The sequence below is a fragment of the Syngnathus acus genome, chromosome 23 (assembly GCF_901709675.1).
Source record: "Syngnathus acus chromosome 23, fSynAcu1.2, whole genome shotgun sequence".
Lineage (NCBI taxonomy): Eukaryota > Metazoa > Chordata > Actinopteri > Syngnathiformes > Syngnathidae > Syngnathus > Syngnathus acus.
The window spans coordinates 2,631,135-2,656,379 of NC_051107.1; the positions used below are offsets into that span (position 1 = coordinate 2,631,135).

General features: G+C 44.8%; 3 protein-coding genes across 6 annotated transcripts; all 3 read right to left on the minus strand.

The window, feature by feature from the left end:
• Window positions 1-2,427: 2,427 nt before the first annotated feature.
• Window positions 2,428-10,798, minus strand: atxn7l1 (ataxin 7-like 1). Of its 4 annotated transcripts, none has more exons than XM_037243176.1 (13): window positions 10,617-10,798; window positions 10,047-10,097; window positions 8,885-8,989; window positions 7,574-7,681; window positions 7,182-7,368; window positions 6,427-6,794; window positions 5,642-5,724; window positions 5,341-5,558; window positions 4,923-5,148; window positions 4,696-4,817; window positions 3,800-4,240; window positions 3,497-3,707; window positions 2,428-3,074 (listed from the first exon to the last, which is right to left on the minus strand). In XM_037243176.1, the coding sequence occupies exons 4-13, from the start codon at window positions 7,587-7,589 to the stop codon at window positions 3,057-3,059; spliced, it is 1,890 nt and encodes a 629-aa protein (XP_037099071.1). In that variant the 5' UTR covers window positions 7,590-7,681; window positions 8,885-8,989; window positions 10,047-10,097; window positions 10,617-10,798; the 3' UTR covers window positions 2,428-3,056. The 4 variants fall into 4 exon arrangements, with proteins under 4 accessions (XP_037099071.1, XP_037099070.1, XP_037099072.1 ...); XM_037243175.1 differs by having other exon boundaries at window positions 7,574-7,685; XM_037243177.1 differs by having other exon boundaries at window positions 7,574-7,685; window positions 8,885-9,054.
• Window positions 10,799-11,653: 855 nt separating this feature from the next.
• Window positions 11,654-14,842, minus strand: sypl1 (synaptophysin-like 1). The gene is made up of 5 exons (XM_037243179.1): window positions 14,662-14,842; window positions 13,146-13,264; window positions 12,868-13,072; window positions 12,592-12,783; window positions 11,654-12,320 (listed from the first exon to the last, which is right to left on the minus strand). The coding sequence occupies exons 1-5, from the start codon at window positions 14,731-14,733 to the stop codon at window positions 12,189-12,191; spliced, it is 720 nt and encodes a 239-aa protein (XP_037099074.1). The 5' UTR covers window positions 14,734-14,842; the 3' UTR covers window positions 11,654-12,188.
• A 1,830-nt stretch (window positions 14,843-16,672) lies between these two features.
• Window positions 16,673-25,220, minus strand: nampt1 (nicotinamide phosphoribosyltransferase 1). The gene is made up of 12 exons (XM_037242560.1): window positions 25,103-25,220; window positions 24,137-24,453; window positions 21,794-21,950; window positions 20,954-21,057; window positions 20,760-20,888; window positions 20,290-20,448; window positions 20,072-20,208; window positions 19,184-19,409; window positions 18,983-19,102; window positions 18,778-18,918; window positions 18,566-18,700; window positions 16,673-18,490 (listed from the first exon to the last, which is right to left on the minus strand). The coding sequence occupies exons 2-12, from the start codon at window positions 24,188-24,190 to the stop codon at window positions 18,389-18,391; spliced, it is 1,464 nt and encodes a 487-aa protein (XP_037098455.1). The 5' UTR covers window positions 24,191-24,453; window positions 25,103-25,220; the 3' UTR covers window positions 16,673-18,388.
• Window positions 25,221-25,245: the final 25 nt, after the last annotated feature.

The window sequence follows — 25,245 nt, forward strand, 5'->3', positions numbered from 1 at the left end:
GAAAAGAAATGACCAAAAAATAATTTATTAGCTTGTTACTATAAAAAAGTTCAATTAAAAAAATCTTTTAAAAACAATGTGTAATATACTTACGAGTTCAACAACTGAACTCTCCGAAGGCAGCGATTCTTTCACGTACCACTAGAGGGAATCTGCAAACAATACTGAGAAACACTTTTACAAATGGGGTGGTAACTAACAACAACAAAAAAAACATGTTCTACGAGTGTTCCAACTATCTTTCGGGTCTTTCCTAAAGAAGGATGAAAGCAGAGCTACAAAAGGGGTGCCGGCAACAACACAATTAACTTGAGCACCGGCATTAATTCATTATCATAAGAATGCTGTTTGCATTGAGGATGAGTGGGCTGAAGAGTTTGTGTTGGGGGGGTGCGGGCGTCGGTGCTGCTTGGAGTATTTTAAAATGTTAAAAATAAGCCAAAATATTATTATTGATCTTTTATATTTAAACCTAAAAAAAAAAAATCAATGTCAAGTGTGCATCCATTTCGAGCAGACTTACCTTCCAAACGTCAACCGCGTCTTCGGTAGAAAACTGTACGGACATAAAAAACTTCTACATTGATAATTCCAGATTCAAAGTAGGGAGGCACAAGGTGAAATGATTCTCCAACTAGTTCACACTTTAGTTATTTAATTAAAAAAAGCTTTTCCTTTTCAAACAAGTGTTTCGAAACAACTTCCGGTCGAACGGCAGTGAAACAAAATACCAAGGCGAGTTTGCAGACATTCAACTTTCAGCACAGTTTGCAATCCTGAAAGAAAAAAACAGTGCGCTGGTATCAGGAGGAGGTTTCGCTTTTCAAACGCGGCCTTCTTATTTACTGCCAGAGACGTACAAATATAAACTTTGAACGTGTCAAATATATATATAAATACAACTTGGTTAAAGATTTTGTTACAAAGTGCAAACACTGAGGAAGGGGGAAGCGTTAACAACAAGCGAAGAAAATGACGTACAAAAATCGGTGAACTTTGTCATTGTTTTTTAGCTGCGTTGTCGCAATGTCGCCCTCACGTCGGGCTTCCTATGAAATAGTTGAGAAGCTCCCAGATTATTAACATGACCAACATAGTCGCCACCTCTCCAGCCCAGTAGCTTTTCCTCGTTCCCCCCAAAAATAAGAATTTTAATCCCGTCATTTTGTGGGGTAAAAATGGGAAGACCAGTGACAAAATCAGGAATGTGACTTTTTTTTTTTTTTTGGAATAGAACGCCTGGTTTTCCCCATGAGCTATTTAAAGTCTACACACCCCACATGTTCAAATGCTAACATTTATGTGACAACCTGTAAAACTCATACAGGGGAAAAAATTAGGCTGAGTAACAACAAAAAAGTGGTTGCAAAATTGTGCACACCCTCTTACTAATCGTGGATTCACCTTTGTTTTTTCCCACAAAAACCTGGCATTAAACCGAGAGGGGTGTGTAGACTTTTTCTATCCACGGTATATAAACTTTAATAGGGTTGAAAGGGGAGCACAGATGTAATGGAAACAAGACAAGAAATACTGATAAGACACTTGTCCAAGGTGTCAAGAGATATTCAGACTCTCCAAAGTGTTGCTTGAAAAGCACCTGTTGTATGACAGGCGGGTCACGTGATGACAAAACACGCGTTCCCCACAAAAGCATTCATAGTGTATTCTCACTTATACCGCTTACGATGAGCAATGCGGTGAGCGAGTGAAAAGGAAGCGCTGCAGGGAATGGCGATGAAACATTTCACCCCCCCGTTTTTTATCTTTCAGTAAATTGAGTTGAAATGGTGCATGTATGAAGTCGCGTGTTGCTAAAAGGGTCAATGGACGCACTTGAACTTGACCTGTTATTCAGAGTGGAGCACAGATAACTATTAGGAAATAAAATTATAAAATTCAGGAGAAGGGAGGCAATACCAGGCTATTGGCATTCAAATTATAGTTTCAATCCTGAAGCTCAGTACAAAAGGGGAACGTAATAAATACCAAAAATCAGAGGCGTAGCCAGGAATTTTTCCAGTAGGGGCGCACGCCCACAGGAAAAAAAATCGAACATCACCCACGCCGTTCGCTGATCGCTAAAACAACATCCGGGTCCGGGAGGCAAACGGTGAATGGATAACATCGCGCACATAGAATAGCGCAAGCACATTCGCGCAAGACCGAAAGAAAAAAACGGCATGAAAATGAAGAATCGAAAAAAGCTCGATTTTTTTCAACCGGGGCGCAGGGAGTCCTAACCGGGGCGCCGCCCCGGCTCGCCCCGGCTTGGCTACGCCTCTGCCAAAAAGTAAAATAATAAACAGATATGGACACATTTTCAACATTTTTTTCAAAAATGTCAATTATACCTTAAATGTATGTGGCACCCCAAAAAAAAAAAAAAATTATGAACAACTCCAGTTCACACTTCCTCCTATATTGAAATACGATGCATTGAACGGCATCAATGGTTACTTTTTTTTTTTCATGTAAATATAGATGTTTTTTTAATGTGAAGGGGGCCCTAGGGTGGCACTGCTGGAAGCTGCTGCGAGGGAGGACGAGGGCAGTAAGAGCACTTTAAACACAGCCATGCTGGGTGTACACAATGCACACGGGACAAAAGACCGCGAGGAGAGTCCGCGTAAAAAGCGGCTTGATATAAAATGGGGAGTAAAAAAAAAAAGAGGAGGGAGGGAGGGCCAAGAAAGCTGGTTAGAACCCAACCGAGAAAGTTTGCAGTCAAGCAAACATCACAGCAAGAAAAAAAAATTGTCGAAGCTGACGTGCCAGTCCTATAGGAGTTCCTTGTTAGCTGACCAGACTAGAAAAATGGAAGAAAAAAAAATAATTCCTCATGAACATTTTGGACTCCGCCGTCTCCGTTTTTTCCTGTCTACGTCCTCCAAGGTCGGGACCGGAGAGTGAAAAGCAGACCAGAACGTGGGGCCCGGAACGGAACTAAATGGGGAGACGTCGCTCCCATAGGGTCTGTCAGTGAGGGGAGGGGGTGAGAGGGCGAGGGGGTATGAGTGGTGAGGGTCATTACCCGACATTCTACCAAACAGGTGTCAGTGATGCAACTTGGCCTGTGGGGAGAAAGAAGACTTTTCATCCACAGCAAGTTGTTTCATGTACCTTTTTTTTTCTTTTTTTACACTGAAACAAGTGGCAATTTTCTCATCAATTCTCCATTTGTTAAGCGTTTGATATAAAATATATGCAACTAGTTGTAAAATCTGATATAAGAGCAAGGATATAAAATCGAAGCTCCTGTTGTTCATGTTGCTAACCATTGATGCTAATTTCGGTCAGCCCGTCTATGGTGTTTCACATTATACATTAGCATTAAGCTAACGTGCGTGTGGTTGGTTTCGCTGAACTTTTTGGCGTTTTAAATATACGTTTTGTGTTTAACAATAACATTCAAGCTGGAGACCAGTTGCTATTTTTTTTTGTTTTAAACTGGGGGTTTGCTTCATTTTATTTTTCAAATGAAAAGATAGCCTACCTGTCTTTGGGACTCGCCGTCGTTCCGGTTCCCAAAGAAGCCGTCGGCAGCTCCCAGCCGGTTCACCTTGTTGCCGGTCTTCCCTTCGTGAGCGCCGGCACTCTTCCTCTTCCTCCCCTCTGCTTTTTGCCCGTAATTCAAGGCTCCGGGGGAGGGAGCGGCTGCCAGCTCCCTGCTGGATGAGTAGGATATATTGGTGCTGCCAAGATCACTGGGGAGCAGACGAGGGGAATTTGCACTTGATGACATTTAGTGAGCTCCAACTGGCTTCTGACGTACAAAACGCTGCGGACCTCCACCTACCTGTTATTTGAGTTCTGGCCTTGAGTGCCGTCAGCATTCGTTAGCCAGTGGCCGCTGTAGCCCCAAAGTCCGTTCCCCGCCCGACCGTGTCCCTTTTTAGCACCCGGCCCCGCCGATACTCCGTGAGGGCTGGTCCCGTTCCGAAAGGAGCAGGCGTAGGAAGAGTTTTTCCTCCTTGCTTCCGCTACAGAGTCCTCTCTCTCTTTGGTGGGGCGGCTGGCCCTGTGCGCGCTGTGGCGGGGTGCGCCCAGAGTGGCATGAGGCTGAGGGGCATCTCTGAAAGTCAAAGCTCCGGGTGATGACGCGGCATGAGGGAAGGAGGGACCGGACGGAGCGGTAAAAAGGGAGGAAGTGTCCGACGCGGGAGAAGGAGGGGGCGCTTGTTGGGATGTGCCGGAGGGCGAAAGGGTGGGCAGGCTCTCAGCAGCTGGAGGAACCTTTCTGGAACAAGATGCACAAGGTCTCTTTAAAGGAAGGGCTTTCAAAATTTCTAGAAGAGCAAAGACACTTTTTCCAAGAACCACCTCGTGATTCTGAATATAACCACACATAATAAAAACAGCCCTAAAATGTCATCAAAAAATAAAAAGTTGCCTATTTAAAAAGGCCGGCATATTTACATGGATACAAAATTGGAATGATAAAGATTAGAATTAGAATAAAAAAAATATTTCGGCTCCTTTCTACAAGTATTTTTGACATTTCAGAATAAAATTGCACTTTCAAGCATCTCTTGTCAATTAATTTGGCCATATTGTTTGAATTCTCTTTTAACCTTTGTCTTCCTGGTCACCATCTTAATTAACTATTTCATACTTTTAATTGAATGAGCTTTGTACAATTAAAGATTTAAGAAATTATCTACTGTACAAAGAGATAGGAGAATACACACCGACCTCCACATTTGTGAATTGAGGTGCTTCTCCACCATGTTCTGGAGCGCCACCCTCATCCTGTCCCACCGCCGGTCAAACACGTAGTGGCCTCGTCCCATCAGCCTGCTGCTGAATATGCAAACCTGCGTCCAGAAAAGGCGGGAAAGAAAATATGAGAAATTACAGACTGATATTAAATGTCATTGACAGCTAAAATGTCAGCAGCTTCAAAATAAGTCCATATTCACCCCGGAAGGTTGAGGGTGGTGGTTCGAGAAGTGAATGGCGGGTCCGTGCGCATCCTCGGGAGTCGGTGCGTCGCCTTCGTCGCTGGAGAGACGATCACCATCCCCGCTGGATGTAGTCGTCCAAGGCTGAGGTGAAAGCTCCGGGTGGGAGGGTAGGACGGTTGCTGGGGCAGGAAAGGTTGCTGGCGGTGGAGTCTGAGGCATGGAAGTGGCGGTGCCTGGAACCCTGGAGTAGTTACAAAACATAATTATTATATTAATGATAATTTCAGCTATAACTGGTTTGAGTTTGGTCACGTAAAAGAAATTATTTTATCTGCAAGTGTAAAAATATCACATCCACAATTTCCGTTTACAGCACCCCCTGGTGGGGATACCGTGAACAGCACGACTCCACAAGCACTCCCCCTCTTCTTACCTGGGGATGTGTGCGTTTGCCAGTTTTAATTTCAGCGTGGACAGAGGGCGTCCGTTCGGGCAGTGCGGCTTGCTGGGAGAAGCGACGTCTTGCGAGGTGACACTTGGGCTGCAGCCGTTCTTGTCCTTCTCCTTGGTTCTGCCTCTGTGTTCGGCCAGGAGGACATCGAAATGTTTCCTCCTGCCGGGAACGGCTCGGCGGTGGGTTAGGGAGTGAGTCTGAAAGAAGAAGGAAAATGTGATGCCTAAATTTAAAGGTGATTCATTTAGACACATTGACATCTTTCTGTTATTTATAATACCTTGCAGGTGAGGGAACGTGTGCACGGCTGTTTGGTCTCAGGGTCCTGGACGCCACAGTGCTTATTCGGGTCAAATACTCTTCCTGGAAAAAAAATAAACAAACGGCTATCACATTGAGCGCATTTACGATTTCTCCATCTGCATCTGGTTTAGTTGCTGCAACTCACATGAGAAAAGAACAAGCTAGTTTGACAATAAACCACTTTGTTTTAAACTCCAAATTGGTCTGTGCGTTTCATGACATACCGTGTGTCAACAAGTGAGAACTGAAAGCACCCCCCCCCCCTCAAAAAAAAGATTTAAAAAAAAAAAAACACACTAGGGAAGCGTCTGTGCTTTTCCTGTGCCAACAGCAACAGCAAAGAGAAAATAAATTATTAAAAATATCAAATCATGACTCAGGAACCGAGGGAAAGCTGAAAGATGAGTACAATATGGACGTGAGAAGAGAAAGATAGCTGAAGAGGGAGGGGGGACATACATTTTTTTTTTTTAAAGTCAGACATTTTGAGTATAGTTCTAAGAAAAGTAGTTAACAGATTGGAAATCTGGCAGGGGGGGCAGGGGAGAGTGGGAATGTGTGAAAAGAGGAGGGAAAGTCTCCCTCTTGTCTGCAGCCAAATATTCAAGCTGGACGCTCTCCAAACGTTGCTGAGATAAGAATGAGTGAGTGTGTGAACTGATGACGCGCATGCGTACACAAGCGCAGGAATTCCTCTGCAAAGTTGCTCATGGAGACAAATTCACTGCAGCGTGAAGGCACAAAGACGACACAACGGCTGACCTGAGAGTCTGGAAGAAAAAGCCTTGGTGCCATTTTGATTCTTCTTCTCTGAAGGTGACGACGATGACAGCTGAGCCGGCGGCCTGTGAGCGGGAGAGGGGGAGGGGCACGACGAGGAAGCCGGCCGGCGGTCGAGAGGGGAGCGCGCCGGGCCGGGGCGCCCGTCTAGAGGCGACGGCGAGGAGCGCGGCGTGGACGGCCCGCCGTTGCGCATCTTCTCATTAGGGAATGCGGTGGGAGAGGGCAGCGGGTGTTTGAGGGGGGACGAAGAGGGTGAGGACGAGGGGGCGGCGAGGCGGACTTGTGAGGTGGAGTTTGCTCGGCTGAGGCACGGCATCTTCTCCAAGCTCACGACCGGAAGAGAGACGCTGGAGGGAAGAAGAGGCCGGGCGTCATTTCATTTGGACAAGCCAGCAGTTGTGCGGGAAAAAGAAAGCTAACGGCTATGATTGCATCATCTTCCGAAACTTTATTTCAAAGGCCAGAGGTGATGCAATAAAAGCAAACGAGCCGACTTGGCAAATTATCAGAAATTGATCTGCACGTCAACTGACCTTCTGAGCTTCCTTCTGCAACAAAGCAGACGTCAAACTAAAAATAATAATACAATTTAAAAACAAAAAAATGGGTCTCCTTAAATGTACCTTTCAAATATTTTTGTTAAAAATAAAATATCGAGGCGACGATGCTGAAAGACTCCAGCACAGAGAATTGATAAAGTTGCTCTTTTCAACAAAGTAATAATAGGTGCTAACCATGGTTTGTTCCGAATTCCCTTCGGAGGATAGACGGCGAGTGGTGCTTTGCTGAAGCGCGAGTGAGGGTAGTCTTTGGGGATCCGGAAGGGGAGGCCGTCCCCGGGACCGCCAGCCACGGCGGGGGCTTTGGCCTTCATGAGAACCAGCGGGTTCCTCGAAGGGACGGGAGAGCTGTGGCGCTTCTCTGAAACCAGACAAAAGAAGCGTTTACACGACGACGTCAAGAAGTGTCCTCGCGAAACCCCCGGCCGAGCTGCGACTGCAAACTCACCACGGCCATCAATTATAAATACATTTTGGAGCCTGAGCTGATCAGCGCGCACGAGCGGATGCGGACGAGCCAGAAGCGGGCAGGGGAATAAATCAAGAGAAGAGGAGCTCACACTTACGGTTCTTGCTATGCATGTCTTTGTGGGAGCAGAGTGGGGAGGGGATGGAAGGGGAGGGGTGCGGTCCAGGATTCTTCCTCTCTGTCTCACTGGGAAACTAAACCCCAACTACCTGAATGAATGGACACAGAGGAAATGGGGAGGAAGAGGGGGGGGGGGGGAAGAAAAAAATAAACGCAAGCGTACACACACGAGTAATGATGAGATGCGTGCTTATCTGTCGGCATGATTAATTTCACGCGTGTGCGGACGGCAGGTGAGTAAACAAAACTGGAAGCCGAGGTTTAGAAGCAGCTGTATTCAGAGAGAACAAAGTCCACAGTCGCCTTCGCAGGTATGCAAGCTAGCGTCGTGTCAGATTGTTTCACACTCGGCGAGCGTAGGAACAACAGAGGCTCATCCGGTGCTGCTCGGGAACTCGGTGTACCGATTTACAATAAATGGACGGCTGCCCGGGCAAGGTCGCTAAGCCACTCGACTGCAAGGGCACGCCGGCTACCGTCGTTATGGCGATGCCGTCGACCTCGCCGCTGGACCGAGTGCGTGATGAGGACACCCAGCTGGGTCGTTTACACAGAGAAAAGGCCGGGAGAGGGGGGGTCTAAGCGCTGATCAATACTTTAAAAAAGGTAATCAAGCAATGTCTCCAACCCAAACTAAACTTGTGTGCATGTATAACGAGTGCGTTTTAAACCTGTTGTTCCCCCACCCCACCCGATTGTGTGCGTGTCAGCAAGCGGAACCGCTGCAAACAAGGCATGGAAGGGGGCTGGGCTGTCGAAGCGGGGACAAAACAACAGTGGCTGCCAGGACCGTGCGTCTGTGTGTGTGCGCCCTCACAATACCACTGACCTCTTTCCGCTGAGAAACTCAAAGTAAGAATGCGTGCGCATGCAATTATGCCAGTGTCGCTCGTCTCTCTCAGGAATCAGTTTGTGTGCGTGCGTGTGTGTGTGTGTGAGCCCTCGACCTCAGACGTTGAGGTTGAAGCACGTGCCGGGAGCAGCAGCAGGAGCAGCTCGCAGGCTGATGAGAGCGAGCCGAGTCGCAATCGGCAAGCGGCGATGAGTGTACGTGCGATTTAATTGGAGTGCTCGGCTTTTCGTGAGAGCAAACAAAGTGCGGCAGTGGTCAACAGCTCATTGAATCCAATATTTTTAGAATCAATTAGTCTACCGATTACGCCATCGATTAATCGAATAAAAATGTTGCATTATTAAGGCGCGGAGATCATTTTTCATCCGCACATTCTACTGTAGTATCTGCGACTTGAACAAAAGTTGGCAAAATACTCAAGACAGTTAATCTTACCGTAGTGTGTGAGGAAGCCCCGAGGGGTGACCACCTGATTGCAGACATGGCAGACAACGAGATGAAAGTCCTCCAGCACTGGAAACAGACGGCGGTGGAGCATCCCTGAGGACGGCAGCGAGAAGCAGCGTCATCACACAAAGCGGCCAATCAATGATTTCCTCACGACTCTACACGGAAACACACCATATAAATTTAAGACATACTTTTGACCACTAGGAAAAAAAAAATCTTTTAGATATCAAGTCTTCATTTGTTAGCGTCAAGTGAAGACTCAGCGAGGGAAATAGCTCCACTCTGACTGACTGGAGATTAAGCATGTGTGGTCGTGGAGGGGGGGAAGCGGGGGTGGTATTTGACCAGCCCGTGTGAAGACTTTCCCTAGCCGCGTGTTTATTTGTGTGTACACGAGGGCTGCGGCTCTGCGGTGATTCAACAGAGTGACGTTCTGCGCCTGGAAGTATTTATACCAACAAGGTGTGAAGGAACTCCTCTGAAACTCCCAAAGTGCAGCATTCGGACCATACGAGATATGTTATGAAATAATCAAGAGTGATCACAAAAATGTTCTCCATTAGCTTGTCCTACTTCTACGCTGTCGTAAAGCGAAGTTAGCTGCCGAAAAAGTGTGGCGATGATGTGAAAGTAATAAAAGGGCAATTTTTCTCATTGTGCGAGTGCTTGTTTTGTTTCCTGTATTTGTAACGACTTCATCATTTCTGTGATAAAAAGGGAATCAAGTAAAATAAAAGCCCAAGCTCGCACAACTACGGTGTCATTCCTTGTTGTGTTGCTGTATGTCAAAGGTAAAGTAAACCGCCGGTACATTATGAACATGCAATTTGAATAAAGTCATAAAAATACACGACTAATCTATTGTTTTGAGTTTGAAAGACATTTTGCCCGATTTTTGTCCTCTTTAAAAATGTCATTCAACATATTGATAAAATGTAAACACAATTTTCTGTTTTACCTGCATTGTTCTTGTTCACATTAACAAAAACATTAACTTAAAAGTACAAAGTGAATTTCTTTTTTTTTTTTTTTTAAACACGAGTGCTCTATGAACTGCAATCGATTTTGGTCGACTTGTTGACAATCGAGTAAGTCGAGTGTGCTGCCACACGCGGCTTACTCGACAGCTCCAAGTTCTCCCGCTCACCTTCTTCATTGACAGCACAAAGCTCTCCGTGGCACTTCTCCGAAAGCGAGTCTGCGTGGAAACAAACTGTTACTATCAACTCCAAAATAAAAACGCATTCAAAACTTTGCGGCCTGGGGAGGTTGGAAGAGGGGGTAGGGGGGGGCGCACGTATACAGAGTAGTTAGCATTAGCTTGTTAGCTCGCTCCCCCGCCCCCCTCGTTGTCGCTGTCAAAAAAAGCAGCTACCAAAGTTCCGAGTAGTGGATAGTTCCAACATAGCTTCGGTGCACTGTAGGAGTCAAGTGGGCCGAAAACACGCAGCGTCAATGTTCGCCTCGCTGCCTCGGTAGTGCGTGGCCCACACGTCGGGCTCTCCATTGGCCATTTGGTGCTCGTCTTTTTTTTTTTTTTTGACAGTTACTTGGCTGCTTTTGACAGACGCTGCGTGTTAGTGGAGGAGGCGAGTCAATCACAGAACACTTGGCGGGTGGAGGTGAGGGGGGGGGGGGAGCACTTCCTGACACTTTGCCCGTAAAAAAAAAAAAAGAAAAAGACAAACGTCAACGACCGCGCACCTTCGGAACTTACCGTCAATGAGACGCAGTTGAGCCGCACCGACGAATGAAGACCAAGGCTCGCTGAGGAAGCTATCCGGACTCGGTATGAGGCGAGCCAGTGTCGCCATTGCTCTTCCTCCTTGTTGCTTTGCCGCGAGCCGTCCTTCCTCTCTCGCTCCTTCGCACGCAGCAGGCGAGGGGAACGAGCTAGTGACGTCATCTCCGGCAACGTTCGGAAGAAGTCGGTTCTTGTCGGGAAGGATGGAGTGACAAGCGAGGGTCACAACTCTGTGAGGTCAGAAGTTCAGCGTGGAGAAGAAATGATGGAATGAACGGCTTGTGTTGGGTTTTTGTTTTGTTGTTTATAAATAATAAACGATTTAATATGGCCTGGATATTCTCACCTAGTCACCTTCCTCACATCTCAACAAGGTTGTTTTCCTGGATCAATAAAAGAAATAATTTAAAAAATGAATCATACTCACCAGAGATGCTGAGGCGTTTTTTGCTGGTCGAATTTGCCTGAAACATTTTTTCTCAGACAAAACAATCGGAGGACAGAAAATGCTGACGTCATCAAGGGCGAATGTTCTTTCCTTGTAAGGATGGGTTAGAAAGCAGATTAACAAAACCATCAAATTGCTTATATCGTTTTAGTTGCATCTGCCAGAATTGATTCTGGATGTCCTGGGCAGATTAGATTAATACGGTAAAATGCAGGGGCTGGAATCTGATTGGATTTAAAAAAAAAATCATACAATTTCATGAAACAAATAGTAAAATTCAGGTCACCTACCTCTTACATTAACCAGGAGCCAGTTCTATTAAAAGGTTTCCATGTGCTGTACTCTACTGCGCTGACCTCTTGTGGCCGAATTAAGCAACTGCACTTCATTAGAGAAGCGAGCTCATTGTTCTCACAATATAGCACGCTATAATATAGGAAGATATTAACACAAAATATATTATTAAAACATAAATATATAACGACATTTTTAATATCCTAAATAAATATAATTGAAATGGTAAAATAATTGAAACACAATATGAGCTATTTGGGACACAGCATGTGGCGGGGGCATCACCGGTATACCCTCCCCACTTTTATTCCACATCCATATTTACTTACATTCTAAGCAAATTGCAACAGATATCAAAACGCATTGAACAGCCATCAATGCAAACAAATCAGGCATGCAACAGTACAAAAAGAGAAAAAAAACCAGTGACATGGAAAAAGGTAAAAACGGGGATGCTAATTACCCAACTTTTTTTTTTCGACAGTCTGCCACTGCTACCTCATCCATAACTAATGGGACGGAAATAACACCAGAGTTATTTCCTCGACAACCAAATCGACAATGTATTTAAAAAAAAATCCCAATGCATAAAAAAAATTCAGCATGCACGTAAAAAATAAGGAATTGAGTTTTTAAGCGTCATAACGAGTACTTGCCAAGTACCCTAATGAGGACCCTGAACTTCTTTGGTCAAGCTACTAAATGAACATAAAAAGCTGTAAAAGTAGGAATTTGATATTCTAAAAATGCTGCTGCACCAGAAAATAATTTGTCAATTGAAGTGTTGGTTTCCGGCGTTTGTATTAGATTGCTGCCGGAACCTGCTGCCTCCCCGGTCCCGGTTGGGTTGAAATTTTCTGCGAGTGCCAGCGAGTCTCCTTGTACACGAACCAGGCGTTGCCAGCCCACACGAACATGTTGAGGTAGCCAAACACCTGAAAGCATTTGGGGGAGATTTAAAGAAAAAAAAAAAGAAAAAAAAGCAATTACTAAAGATATATGTGAGGATTTCCTGGCTCATTGTAGGGCTTGAATGTGTTGCATAAAATGTGAGGAGGGAAGGGCGGGGTGATGAAAGTTGTTGTTCAGTGTCTCATGATTGTCTGAGTCAGGATGCATGCGCTTGAAAAAAGTGTCCAGTAACACCGGAGCATAAAAACCAATAGATGGCGCTGTTACAAAAAATGATATTATGACCACACTCACCACGGAGATGTTGAGCGTCCGCAGGTTGGCGTACTCCGTGACCTCGCAGGTGATGTTGTTCCCCTTGCAGACCGCCACGGTGGTGTCGATGCCTTCCGTGTTCGTGGCGTCCTTGACGTTCTGAAGACCCTTAGCCCACGCCGACGAGCACACCAACCACAGGAAAACGATGATCGCCGTGATCACAAAGTCCTAAAAGCGGTCGACACGTTCCTTAATCACTCTCAATACGACCAGTTTGCTACTTTTAACATAACAGGTACGCAAAACTCTCACCAAAATGGGTCCGAAATCAGAGTTCTTGTAAACGTGCATGTAGCCCAAATAAACCAAAAGGGCGGCCATGCTGTAGAGGAAGCAGAAGACGGCGACGCCCACGAAGAATTCAGCGGCCGAGGACGAGTCTCCCATCAAGTAAGTGGTGCTGACGGAGTGGTTACATATCGTGGAGTTGCCCTCGATGAGCGGCACCTGGCTTATCCTGGCACAAAAAACAGTTTTGCCGATTAAATGCCAATATTTTCTCCTGAAACTGGCACCTAAAGGATTCTCACCTGAAGGGGTAGTGGAAGTTGACGTTGAGAGTTTCATTCCTGCCATCGCCGCAGAAGATGGACACAATGTTCTTGGCCGCGAAGCCGCCGCAGCTTCCGAAAGCAAATATGGCCGTGAGCTGTTTGGAACAACAAGATGCGTCAAAAGCTAATTTGAAATAATGTTCACGAAAACAGAAGATGTCACAATCTCGTGTTATCTTTGATGCCCTAGAATGCATCTCGAGGACTAAAGTGTCAACATGGAAATTATTCCACAGTGGAATTCCAAGCAAGAATGGGGGCAGGATTTGATTTAGCGTGGAGGAGACCATGTGATGCTAACGCTGACGCGCACACGGCATTCTTAAGACGACATGAAAAAACATTTATGTAAGAGACGTGTGGGGAAAAAAACTGACTTTTATTGCTTCCTGTACATATACAAAAATGGGTCAAATTGGTTCCGAGCGGTATGTAAGGGTGTGTTCGTTTTAAAAAGTGCTGACTCCAGGCGCAAGCGTTAGCATTTTAGCTTGAGCTCTCAAGAACCACATGTGCACTTTAAAGACACACGCCTCGAGGCCTCGAAACAGATGTTTCTCCGTATGTCACCGGCCCCCAGCGCTTCCTGCTAAACCGCTAAATTACCCCCCCGTACATTATTAAAACGTGAAAGCCATATGGAGCACATATGAGACGACAACATGGCGGCAAGGAAGCTCGCAGGTCATTTTCTCCCCCAACATCTGGGTCAACATCCTCCTCGCTTCCATGCATTCGAGACTTCCTGTTTACATTTGAACGAAACGGAAGCACAAGCGTTTAAGTCTATTTATTCTCGCTGAGAAATGACATCATCGACTTCCTGGGTGTTTTTCCCGTAGGTCATCATATGACATCATTTTACAACTACCGCGTGACCCATTCGGAGAAAATAAGGCGACTCACTCTCTTCGCTATATGTCGAAATACGCGGTACATGTAAATACTATTCCCGGCAGACTGTTATTCCACGAGGTGAATTATTATCGAGCCTAGCTTTAATCTGTAACCGTGTCATTTGGAAGCCGGTGAAATTGGACACCGTTTCACTTTTGCCACAGTTTTGCCTTCTGCTAGCTTAATGCTAACACACAATGCAAACGGATAAACGATGCATCAACATGTACAGCCAATACAAACAACACTGATATGCATATATTCTTTATCCTCTGAAAAAAAACTACCAGTTAAATTAGTTTGCTGAGTCACTACTTTGGCACTGTACTACACTGCCCTCTTATGGCCATGTGGTATTTTATCATAATGCATAAATTATTTAACAAAGCTTGATTACAGAGTGTATTTTTATATACTAAATATGGACTTATTTAAAGGAGAGATGATTACAATCAAATTGCACCAACAAAAATGTTACTTAATGAGTTTACATGAGGAAGGAAAGAAAAAACCGCACCTCCCTGTCCTCTGGTTCTGACCCAGTTACTTGACCACACACGCACACAAAGTTTTTTTTTTTTTTTTTTAGACTCACCCATTCCACTATTTTGACGAAGCCAAGCGGTTCCTTCAGAGGCGAGAAGTTGAGCCGAAATCCGGTCATCATGACTTGGATCCAAAACTTTTTGACGATGCCGAACCTCGAACTGTGTAAGAATCGGTGATGTTGGTCCCGCAACACGGAGGCAAAAAAAAAAAAGAAAAAAAAAAAAGTGGGAGTGATTTGACAGCGTGACGTGTTCTGGTGGCTAACGCTGCAAAAAAATGACAAAAAAAAAAGTGACGAGAAATGAAAAAGGTAGTCGATAGTTTTTTGTTGATTCGTTACCGTAACTACAGGAAACGTTTTACATTACAAACAACAAAAATAATTTCGTACCGTCTGCATTTTTGTTAAGGCTCAAGTTTACGCGTGCGCGTCCTCGACAGAGTGGGTCATATGACAGCTCGAACAAAAGGCGAGTATTCTTCAAAATTAGTCATAAAAAAAAATGAAAATACGTAATCTTTAAAACCTGAAAGTGTTATGATGCACAAAACACATTCAACGTCAACATGCACGAGCTTCAAAATTAAGTTGCTATGACGTTTCAACGGCCGCACCCTTTAAATTTAAAACTATACTGACAACTAAATTATTTTCAAAATGTATCGCTCTGATTTGCTTCAAAATTAAGTTCGGTTATTTTCTTTCGAGGTTAAACATGTTGTGAAACTGTAGAAGCGAGAAAATATAATTAGGACCGCAATGCATTATGGGAAGTGTAGTATCCACGTCAATAGAGGCTTTGCAGTCACGTGGTTTTATCACGTGATTTTGTGTTATGCCGCCATCTTGGCGGTCAACTAGTCAGCTCGTTCCTACGTGTTTGTATGGATTGTCTGATTTCTGCGCTACGTTTTCACCGATTTCTTCCGAATTATGGCTGATTTGCTATCCAACGAAGTTAGGCATTTGGATGAAGACTCCAAGAATCGTCACAGAGAGAAGTTGAACCTTGTTGGCACAACGGATCCGTACCTTTTACCGAGAAGCATGCTAAAATCGCCCGAGCATTTTGCAACAGCCGACCTGCCTGAACGCTCATATCCAGATATTTATAATTACCTCGTCGATTTGTTTTGTAATGGCATTTCATAACTTGACATATTAAAAAACTGAATAGAGTGAAATCATTCAGATACTGTACCTGTCTGTTCAAGTTGCTACCATTTTTATTATTTGTTTATTTTTGCATGATGCCACATCTGATTGGCTTGAAAACTTAACCAATAAATATAATTCAATATTTACATTGATAACGTTTTCAAGCATCATGAAAAAATAAACACAAAATAAAAACGGGGGGGGGGTGAACTGAAGAAATCATCCCATTCCCTGCCTTGCTGCTCTTGCTGCCTTTCTAAAAATGCACCCAGCATTTTCAACAATCATATTTGTATCATCCCATATTGTATTATTTCATATTTTGTGAAACAAATCAGGGGTGAATAGTTTGTTTACATACCTGATATGAAGTCCTCATTGCATATCCTTGTGTAAATCGTAGGTTTCCATCGTTCACGACGAATATCCGCGATCCATTTATCACGTTTTTTCATGTTCGCCGGAAATCTATAGAAGCTAAGATTTGGTTTATCGCCTCGTCTATTGCTACATCCAACAGCACAGCAGGTATCCGGCATTTTTAAGCTCAAATAGCAGCAGATATAACAAGAAAGCGTGTGTGAGTCGTTGACCGGCACTGAAAAGTTGACCGCCATGATGGCCGCCAAGCTAATGTGGGTAGCTTGATGACGTCAGCTGCAAAGCCTCTATACAGCAAACGCACGAGTATGAAAAATAACAATTGGACTATTTAATTGAACCTAGATAAACAAGTTTAACAGAACAACCTGTCCTCTAAAATGAAATTTAATTTATATATTATATATATATATAATATATATATATTATATATATATATATTATATATTTAATTCATAGTGGACAGTGAATAATTCAATAATTTAAATCCCAGGAAAAAAAAGAATCAAAGATGGTCAAACAGACAGGTGGCTTGTTTAATTGTTGTGTCGTCAACAAAGATAGCAATGTGGGTTTGTCTTAAAGTGTCGGTGAGGTTCCGGGACAACTGACGTGAACACACACACGCACCCACACAATGGAAGTCAACAACATTAGGAAAGAGATAATTCACAAACACTTGATCATCCGTAATACAACACACACACACACGAACGCCTGAACAGTATGGATATTTGTGTTGGTACAAAAAAAGTGTTCTGAACAAAAATATCTCGTGTGGTGGTCTCTCGGCCTCGCCTCTACTCCCCCACACAGTCAGTCAAACTAGTTGCCGTATGTACAGTTGAGAAAGGCAGTCAATGGCCGCGCCGTCTGTAAATAAGAATATTTACCGAAAGATACAAAATAATAATCGTCTGCGGTAAGAACAGAGTTGAAAAATCAACATTAAGTATTCAAAACGCGCTGCCAAGTTATACGAAGAAACAAACGTGATTTTTTAAACAGCAATTGTAAAATCAAACAACAGGGAGAGAGAGAAATAACGTTTTTTGCAGCGTGATGGCGTGAGGGATTCCGAGTGAGTGACATCACAGGTCTACAGCCACGCTAATGCTAATGCTAGGCCATTGTTTTGAAAATAACATGGGTTTTGCCACACTAGTTATCCTGTTAATATACCAAATATACAGAAATACCATTCAGGAGTGGAAAGCAGCAATGGAAAATAGATCGAAAAACAACTTTTGATATGAATCGTGGCTGTTCTAGCTACTCAGTTTGATACCTGTGAGGTCACCATCTCGTCGCGTCCGTTCCCTCAACTTGGCTGATCCGAGGAGACGCACCACGTTAAGGCAGTGAAAACTGACACTGTTGTGGAGGACATTTTCAACTGGAGCTTCCCCTTCACAATAAATACCTTGCTAGTGAGGAAAAAAAAGGGGGGGAGGAAAAAAAAAAAATCCCAAAATTAGAATTTGCATAAAGGAAGATGGACAACGCATGGGAAGCGACACTTAACACACACACAGATAGACAGGAAGTCATTCATGTACTCCGATCCTCTTCATTCCGGTGAAGACGTTTTGTGCGATGTATTGACTTCGACGCTTGATCAGTGCCAAACAACAGGAACGCTGGAGCTGCTGTGTTTCAGGGAAATGCCTCTTTTTTTTTTTTAACAACTTCACAAACAAAGAGGGGAGATAAGATGGCCGCTTGATGATGGGAATGCTCGTTGAGGGAGACGATAGCAATTTTTGGCTTTTTTGTTGTTGTTGTTTACATTTTGGCTGGAAGTGAACTGAATCTCACGATATTTAAAAACCCTTCGCAGCAAAGATAAAGCCAAGGTAAGATCATAGAGGGCGGGTGAGTGGTTGTCATGGAAACAAAGCATCACATGGTTTTGCTAGGTGGGCGGGGCAGCAGCTTGGAGATCGCTCATCCTTCCACTGGCTTGCCGCACTTCTACGTTTCTTCATCTTTTTCTTAAATAACGTTTGTCTTCAGAATGAGCGAGCTCGGTGGAATTCCAGTGATTTTTTTTTTTTTTTTTTTTTAACGGAAGTCACAGTTTATCGAGGAATTCAGGGCAGGATGTATTATCAGTGCGCAAGGCCTCGTTTTATTTTCAGTGGGGGGGGGTGATGTCAGAGGCCGAGGAAAAAGGGGAGGGGCTTGAAGGGGGGGTTAATGACTGGCTGACTGAAGGGGGGGGGGGGGGCAGCTAGTCAAGCTCACTCTCCTTGAGCTTGGCATTGTCTCTGACTTGGTCAAACGTGTACGTCCGCACAATCTTGCCGTTCTGGAAGACCGTGTGCAACAGGTCCTGGAAGGAAAGGAGAAGAAAAACGTGATGAAGAGCAACAATCATTGCGAGTGACTCATTTTCTAATCAACTCACCTCTCCGTACTCCTCCAGGTCACCTTTGCCTTCCTCGAGAGTGACAAACTCCCCACTTTGAGTCCGGTGCAGAGACAGGCGACCTTTCTTTGACCTCTTGTTGGGGTCCGCCACAGGGTCCTTGAACACGTTCACCTGGCAAGAGGCGAGCAAAACGCTTACTCCATCTTAGCCTCATCCCCAAAATGGAAGAAAAGTCATTCCAATCATACCCCGAGTCCATTTGTGACCACGTAGCTACATTTGAAGGAGCAATTGAGCAGATCTCTGGTCAGTTTCTGCAGCAACGCGCCGCCGGAGCCGAAGGAAACGTTCTCAATGGACCAACGGTGCTGCTTCATCCCCTCCACTATCTGGGAGGAAGAAAAAAAAATGCATCAAGGAGGATTCACACATCCACAGTGAGCGTGTTTGTACCTCCTGTAGTGTGTTAATGTCCACGCCATCTCCTTGAATGACTCGGATGTACGGAGGCAGAAGCTTGAATCCTTTGGAATTTTCTTCTGGGGGGAACTTCTTACCCAGGATCTCCAAAACCTGACACGAGATCATCCGTGAAGGTTTTTTAGTGAGTCGGATATACTCTTTTCAAAGAAACTAGCAATAAAGTCATCGCACCTTCAACACCGTATCGAGGGGGTTCCCCGAGTCGGGCCGCACGACGAGCGGCGCGTCGGCGCTGCGCGACTCGATGAGCCCGCGCAGGTCTTCGCCCCAAATCTTCTCGCAGGCGTTGTAGATGTCGTAGCTGTCGCTGACGATAGAGACGGGCACGTTGGGGAACTGCTTGATGATGTGCTCAAAAGCGTCCTTCTCGTGGTCCTTGCCCCACGCTGTGATGGTGCTGAGAGACAAAAACATTTTTACTTGAGTTTATAATAAAAACAATTTCAAAACAAGCCTAGCCGCTATTCAAACACTGCATTCCCCAAAACATATCAACCATGATGATTCTTTACGGTGCAATGGGTCCCTTTGCTAAGGTAAACAGATGAGTGTGTCATTCTATAGCGGTTGCTATGGCAACCATGCAACCGTCCTACATTGCAGGATGAATCGAAGCGGGAATAACTGGTGAGAAGGAAGCCACTGTGTGTGCACGGCATAAATGGGCCAGTGCCGTGAAACAAAAGCATGTGTACACAGTGCCACGACTAATCACAATCTTCCAGTTTCCAGCCAATCACAGCACGGGGAGCCAAACGTGCACAGAACAGATGTCTCCAGGTGGATTCTGTACTAAGGCTGAGAAATTCTACCAAACGGCTTTGCTATCGTGAAAATTGGTAGTCGTGACAATATTTGGTCTCCTTCATCATTTTGTTTTTTTAATCCCTACAGAGTTGAACAGTCCAATAGCTTCATGCTAGCCTATAATGCAAAACATCACAGACGGGCTAATGGAAATTAGCATAGATGTGATGGGTGTAAATTAAAATCACGCAAGGGAACACTGCAGAGTGAATTATTTTTTTTTGGGACCACAGTGTGTGTGTGTGGAAGCACCTGTGTTCTGCAGCAGGTACAGAGAACCCCGGGACTGGGTCCTTGGTGCCATAGTACTTCTTAATCACACCGATGCCGGCGACTGTGTCCGTGCCCTTAAAGTTGACCAAGTGAGCAGAAGCGCCAATGCCGGCAGTCTGAAGAAAAGAGCAGAAGATTATATATTATAAAAAAATGACCCCATGTGACTCCACCATCTACAAAAATGTCCTCAGTACCTCTTGCGAGGAGACGCCCCGGTAGCCAAAGTCGTGTAGTTTGTACTCGAGTCCTTCCAAGTTCCCGGATGTGTCCAGGAGATACCTGGCGAGAATCTTCTTCTGCTCCCTGGAGTTGGTTGCCACGGTGATAGGGTACCAGCTCTGCACTAGGATGGTCTAACAAAAAGGAGGAGGGAGTCACGTGAACCTTAAAGCGACATTCCAAATAGCGGCTAACGCATTCCTTGATCTTGCCAAACGCATTCCAGGCCGACAGCAAAAAAACAAAAGCGTGCCCGCGTACTGCTAAGTAGGTAACAAAGAAGAATGTTGCGTCTAATTATAGCATCGATGGGAATTGGAGTTGGCCCGCGAGTGGGTCCGACGAACATCTCTACTTTTTCCCCCCCCATTTGTTCATAAAATACAAATTTTGTACCGAATAAAAATGATTTTTCATGAGTAAATCTCTTCCTTCATGGACTCACCTCCACCCAGTTGGTGAGCCAGTAGCATTCTGGATCGGTGCTCTCCACCGTGAACAAGACGTTGCCGCGGGGGATGACGCTCCCTTCCGGGACCGCCTTAATTTCAATGGGCAGGTGGCCGTTGTATTTCTAGAAACGGACAAACAAAGGCGTCAAAGCTCTCTTTGAGATGATGAAACTCGAAACTGGCTCACCTCCAGGACGTATGTCCAGCCTTTCTCGTTAAAAACGTCATCCTGGAAGTGTTCTCGGTAAACCTCCTTGGCTTCCTGGATTTTCTCCGGAGTGATTACTTTTCCTGGATACAAGAGGGAGTATGAAGAAAAAAAAAAAAAAGAAACTCAAGGAAGAGGAATGCCATTTTACTGTCCATGCTTGTAATCCAATTAGAAGCATCCGACAGGGCTTCTTTGTCCTCACACTCACTTCTTGATATTTTCTAATTTCTCGCTTCAACTCCGCTAAAGAGCAAAAAGATACATTGACTGCTATCCTACATTTGGGAGAAGCCACTATTATAAAAAACAAAATTCTGGAAGTGTTTTGGCGTATGCGGAATGCTGGTAGACTCCGAAATTATCACAATATCAAAAAATACATACATCAATATGCTAACTAATTGTTTTTTCATGTCTGTGTGGATTTTCAGTCATCCCGGTGATTATCCCAAAAATTGATTTCGGCAACTATGCTAATAGGCTAACGCTACGAGTGGATTTCAGAATCCTTAGGCGTACTTAGGGTCGAAATATTTGTGGGATCAACGATGCAAATGGAAAGGTTAATCATTGAGCCTGCTCGGGAGGAGGGGGAGGAGGCGGCGGCGGTCGTCCACTCTCATTGGCTGAAAGGACAGCTGCGCTTTTGTGTCCCACCTCTGCCGCGCCACACCATGAAATCCTCTTAGGAGGCCGTGGATTTTTTTTTTTTTTTCTTAAATGGTGAAACACTTAAATCCTTTTTCACGTGTATGGGCTAAATTGTGATTCTTTCCCAAGAAGTTGAAGAAACTCAAAAAATACAACCGGACTTACCTTTGAGGTATTTGTGGAGGATGTACTGAAGACCATAGAAGACCGTTTTGTCATATTTGACCTTTCTGCTTTTGGTGGCATCCGTCCTATTCTCGCGGCACTCAAAATAGGAATAAACTTTGCTGGTGTTGGGGGGGTATTGTTTGTAATGCGTTACCTGCACGTACAGAAAACAAACTTATCACAAGGCCACAATGGATAGTCAATAAACATTTGAACGAAACTTTATCTGACCTTTGACCGTAACACACAGTTCAATGTCTGACTAATCTAGTGAAGTGTGTTTTATCAAGTGAGAGTCAATGGCAAAACTATTCAAGTATTAAGAAATATGACTACAATGGAACCGGGTCAGACTTTGTCCAGCAGAGACATGTCTGGGCATATCTCCAAAGAGGAAAAAAAAAAAAAAAAAAACAATCCCGCATTGGTCCTCCATTTACCGTTACAGGATTTTATCTATTCATTATGATAAAGCCAAACTTGTTTTCTGTTGGTTTTGTGTGGCCTACGATTGAGATAAGCAGCCAGGAAGGGTGTGTGTGTGTGTGTGTGTGTGTGTGTGTGTGTGTGTGTGTGTGTGTGTGTCGGGCAAGAGGTAAAGAGAAATGTCAACGACCAACTCAGTTTATTTGACCCCTGCCAGTGTCCTTCCAAGAACTCAAAATAGAGTCAAGACGTGCACTAGGACACACACAGACACACAGACACACACACAGACACACACACACTATTACTACGATCCAGCTTTATTCTGGGCTATTCTAAAAACCAAAGCGCACTGATTTAAAATGCAGCTCTCGGAAGGTAATGTGATCGAGCCAAACTAAATAAAAATAATAAGATTAAGGTTACTTCAGGGCTCGTTCGAAATGTACTGAAGAGTGTGCGTGCAAAATGAGTTGCAGCAAACAACCCCCTCCCTATGTCTCCACTTTTCATAGTGCATGTTTCCAAACAGGCGGCTCGGTGGCGCACTGGGTAGCACGTCCGCCTCACAGTTAGGAGGGTGCGGGTTCGATTCCACCTCCGGCCCTCCCTGTGTGGAGTTTGCATGTTCTCCCCGGGCCCGCGTGGGTTTTCTCCGGGCACTCCGGTTTCCTCCCACATCCCAAAAACATGCTTGGTAGGCCGATTGAAGACTCCAAATTGTCCCTAGGTGTGAGTGCGAGTGCAAATGGTTGTTTGTCTCTGTGTGCCCTGCGATTGGCTGGCAACCGGTTCAGGGTGTCCCCCGCCTACTGCCCGATGACGGCTGGGATAGGCTCCAGCACTCCCGCGACCCCCGTGGGGACTAAGCGGTTCAGAAAATGGATGGATGGATGGATGTTTCCAAACAATAGGTGTGTGTGGTGAGGCACCAGTTTTTTCCAACCATAAATGTTGATTCATAATTGCCTAAAATGAGCCAGGAACTGTCAGATGCTCAGGGTATTGTGTAATTTACAATCTCTTCTCACGCACAAAAACTTTCTGGAGAATGTTTAGCTCGAAGTGAAAGGGAAAACTTAAGTTTGGGTTTGAAATGAACCTTTTGCGACACCAGTATTGGAACTTCTCTGTTGCTGCTTTTATGTAAGAATTTTATTTGCAATGGATAATAATACACGTAATGACAACGATGACGAGAGCTGTAAAATCACGTGACCACATGGCAACTAGCCTAATAACTGTCCAAGCGCTCAGCATTGAGTCGAATTAATTTTTCCATTTTTTTTATGAATAGTCCGCGATTTTGTTTAATACAATGTATGTCTTACAAAGATTAAAAAAAAAACTATTCTAACTAAATAACGCTATTTGGTACGCAGACAAAGTAGCTACGGGGCGAAGGTCATTTCCATTTCAACATTGTTTTTCCCCCTCAAGTTTAAATGTCCACTTGTCTATTTGGTCTAATAACATTGTAATAACACCCCCTCCCGATTTAGATATTTCCCACGGAGGAGCACAGCGGTCTATCCACGGAGCACTTGCTAGCTCGATGCTAACTAATGTTAGCTTGATAATAGCTAGTTTCTCAGTTTCCCCATTGCTTTGCACGTAACTTAGCACGTTAGCTCATTTCGATAATGAGAGCAAAGCTAGCCGAGCACCGACCGAATTGAAAGCCGACAAGGCGATGCTTTGTTTCAGTTGCACCCACCCCCCACCCGCATCCTCAGCGCGACTCGGCCTGGTGTCGACCACCTCTGTAAAGTGGCCTTGGGACTGATGGTGGAGCCACCTTGACTGAATGCGTTTCCATTCATCCATGTATTCATCCATCCGTGAAACCCCTACGCCCCCCTCCGTCTTCCCTCTCCATCCCGTCTAAGAGCGACATCATCCCAGGGACGGTACCTTGTAGGAATCGGTGGCGAGCAAGATGTTGAAATCGGCGTCCCGGTGCTCCATCTTTGCCACCCTCTTCGCTTGTGAGTCAGACACAGCTGTCAGTGGGTTGCTGCCGTGCCGCTGCTGGGGACTCCAGGCTAATAACGTAGCTGGGTAAAAAGGGGGAGGAGACGCAAGACCGGAGAACAGGGGCGGGGGGTGTCGCTCTGAAAATTTCGAACTGGTTCGGCTCCACTCGGTTCTGCCCGGCAACGTCACGACGCGAGCCAACCAGGAAGCGTGTAGTCACCCAAGATCGTAAAGTTTCGGACAGATGGTTCGTTCTGCAAGAGAGGCAGGGCAAGATCAGATCATAAACATCGGACCCCCGCATACTTGAGGTTCGGTGGATTCCAACTATTTGCGGATTTCAAACGCCCCGGAGATATCAATGAACAATATTCATTATTATTCATGATCAGCGCTTGATGTGTGGCAACACAAGATGGCCGCCTGTCAGAACGCAACCGCCAATCAGCAGCAGACAAAACGATAGCGATCTTTGGTTGGCTGAATCAGAACATACTGGTATTTTGAATTTCTAAAACTCAAAACCACGCCGGAAAATAGAGGCAAATGGCGACATTACGAAATGTATTTAATAACACTTACAAAAAAACAAATAAAACCCGCGATAGATTCTTCTTCGATAAAGACACATGCAAGTACTTAAAGTGTACGCAAGAGGGCAGTGTTGGCTACATTTAAAACCATCTGCCGTATGACTAAATACAGAAAAAGCTAACAAAACAGAAATGTTTTATTTAAAAACTCTGTTGAATAACGGGCTGTGTGTCATTTCAAATAATTTTAGCACAAAACAGACTTTAAAAAGCATATTTCAAATGCATTCCATTGTGTGGCTCACAGTAGTGAAGTGCACCATATTATTGTGCCCAGTGCGTGTATGCGTAACAAATGAATGTGACACACTATTGTGAACTGCCTGCGTGGTTGGTCGTGGGGTGGTGGTGAGAGATTCCAGCCAGATTCCAGGAGTTGCTGCTTTGTGGAAGATTTCTGCAAACCTTAACGCTCAGTTGTCCTAACTTTTACAAGAAAGAAAAAAAATTAAC

What these genes read in the sequence shown, in the direction of transcription:
- sypl1 (XM_037243179.1), bottom strand. Translation starts at nt 14,733, where the DNA reads ATGATGACCGGATTTCGGCTCAACTTCTCGCCTCTGAAGGAACCGCTT. An exon ending in TCGTCAAAATAGTGGAATGG is followed by an intron (nt 13,265 to 14,661) that starts GTGAGTCTAAAA and finishes TGTTCCAAACAG; the next exon opens with CTCACGGCCATATTTGCTTT. An exon ending in CTGATTTCGGACCCATTTTG is followed by an intron (nt 12,784 to 12,867) that starts GTGAGAGTTTTG and finishes GACCGCTTTTAG; the next exon opens with GACTTTGTGATCACGGCGAT.
- nampt1 (XM_037242560.1), bottom strand. Translation starts at nt 24,190, where the DNA reads ATGGAGCACCGGGACGCCGATTTCAACATCTTGCTCGCCACCGATTCC. An exon ending in CCTCCACAAATACCTCAAAG is followed by an intron (nt 21,058 to 21,793) that starts GTAAGTCCGGTT and finishes TCTTGTATCCAG; the next exon opens with GAAAAGTAATCACTCCGGAG. An exon ending in CCCTCGATACGGTGTTGAAG is followed by an intron (nt 19,103 to 19,183) that starts GTGCGATGACTT and finishes ATCTCGTGTCAG; the next exon opens with GTTTTGGAGATCCTGGGTAA.
- atxn7l1 (XM_037243176.1), bottom strand. An exon ending in TTTTTCTTCCAGACTCTCAG is followed by an intron (nt 5,725 to 6,426) that starts GTCAGCCGTTGT and finishes TTTTTTTTCCAG; the next exon opens with GAAGAGTATTTGACCCGAAT. An exon ending in CACGTTCCCTCACCTGCAAG is followed by an intron (nt 5,559 to 5,641) that starts GTATTATAAATA and finishes TTCTTCTTTCAG; the next exon opens with ACTCACTCCCTAACCCACCG.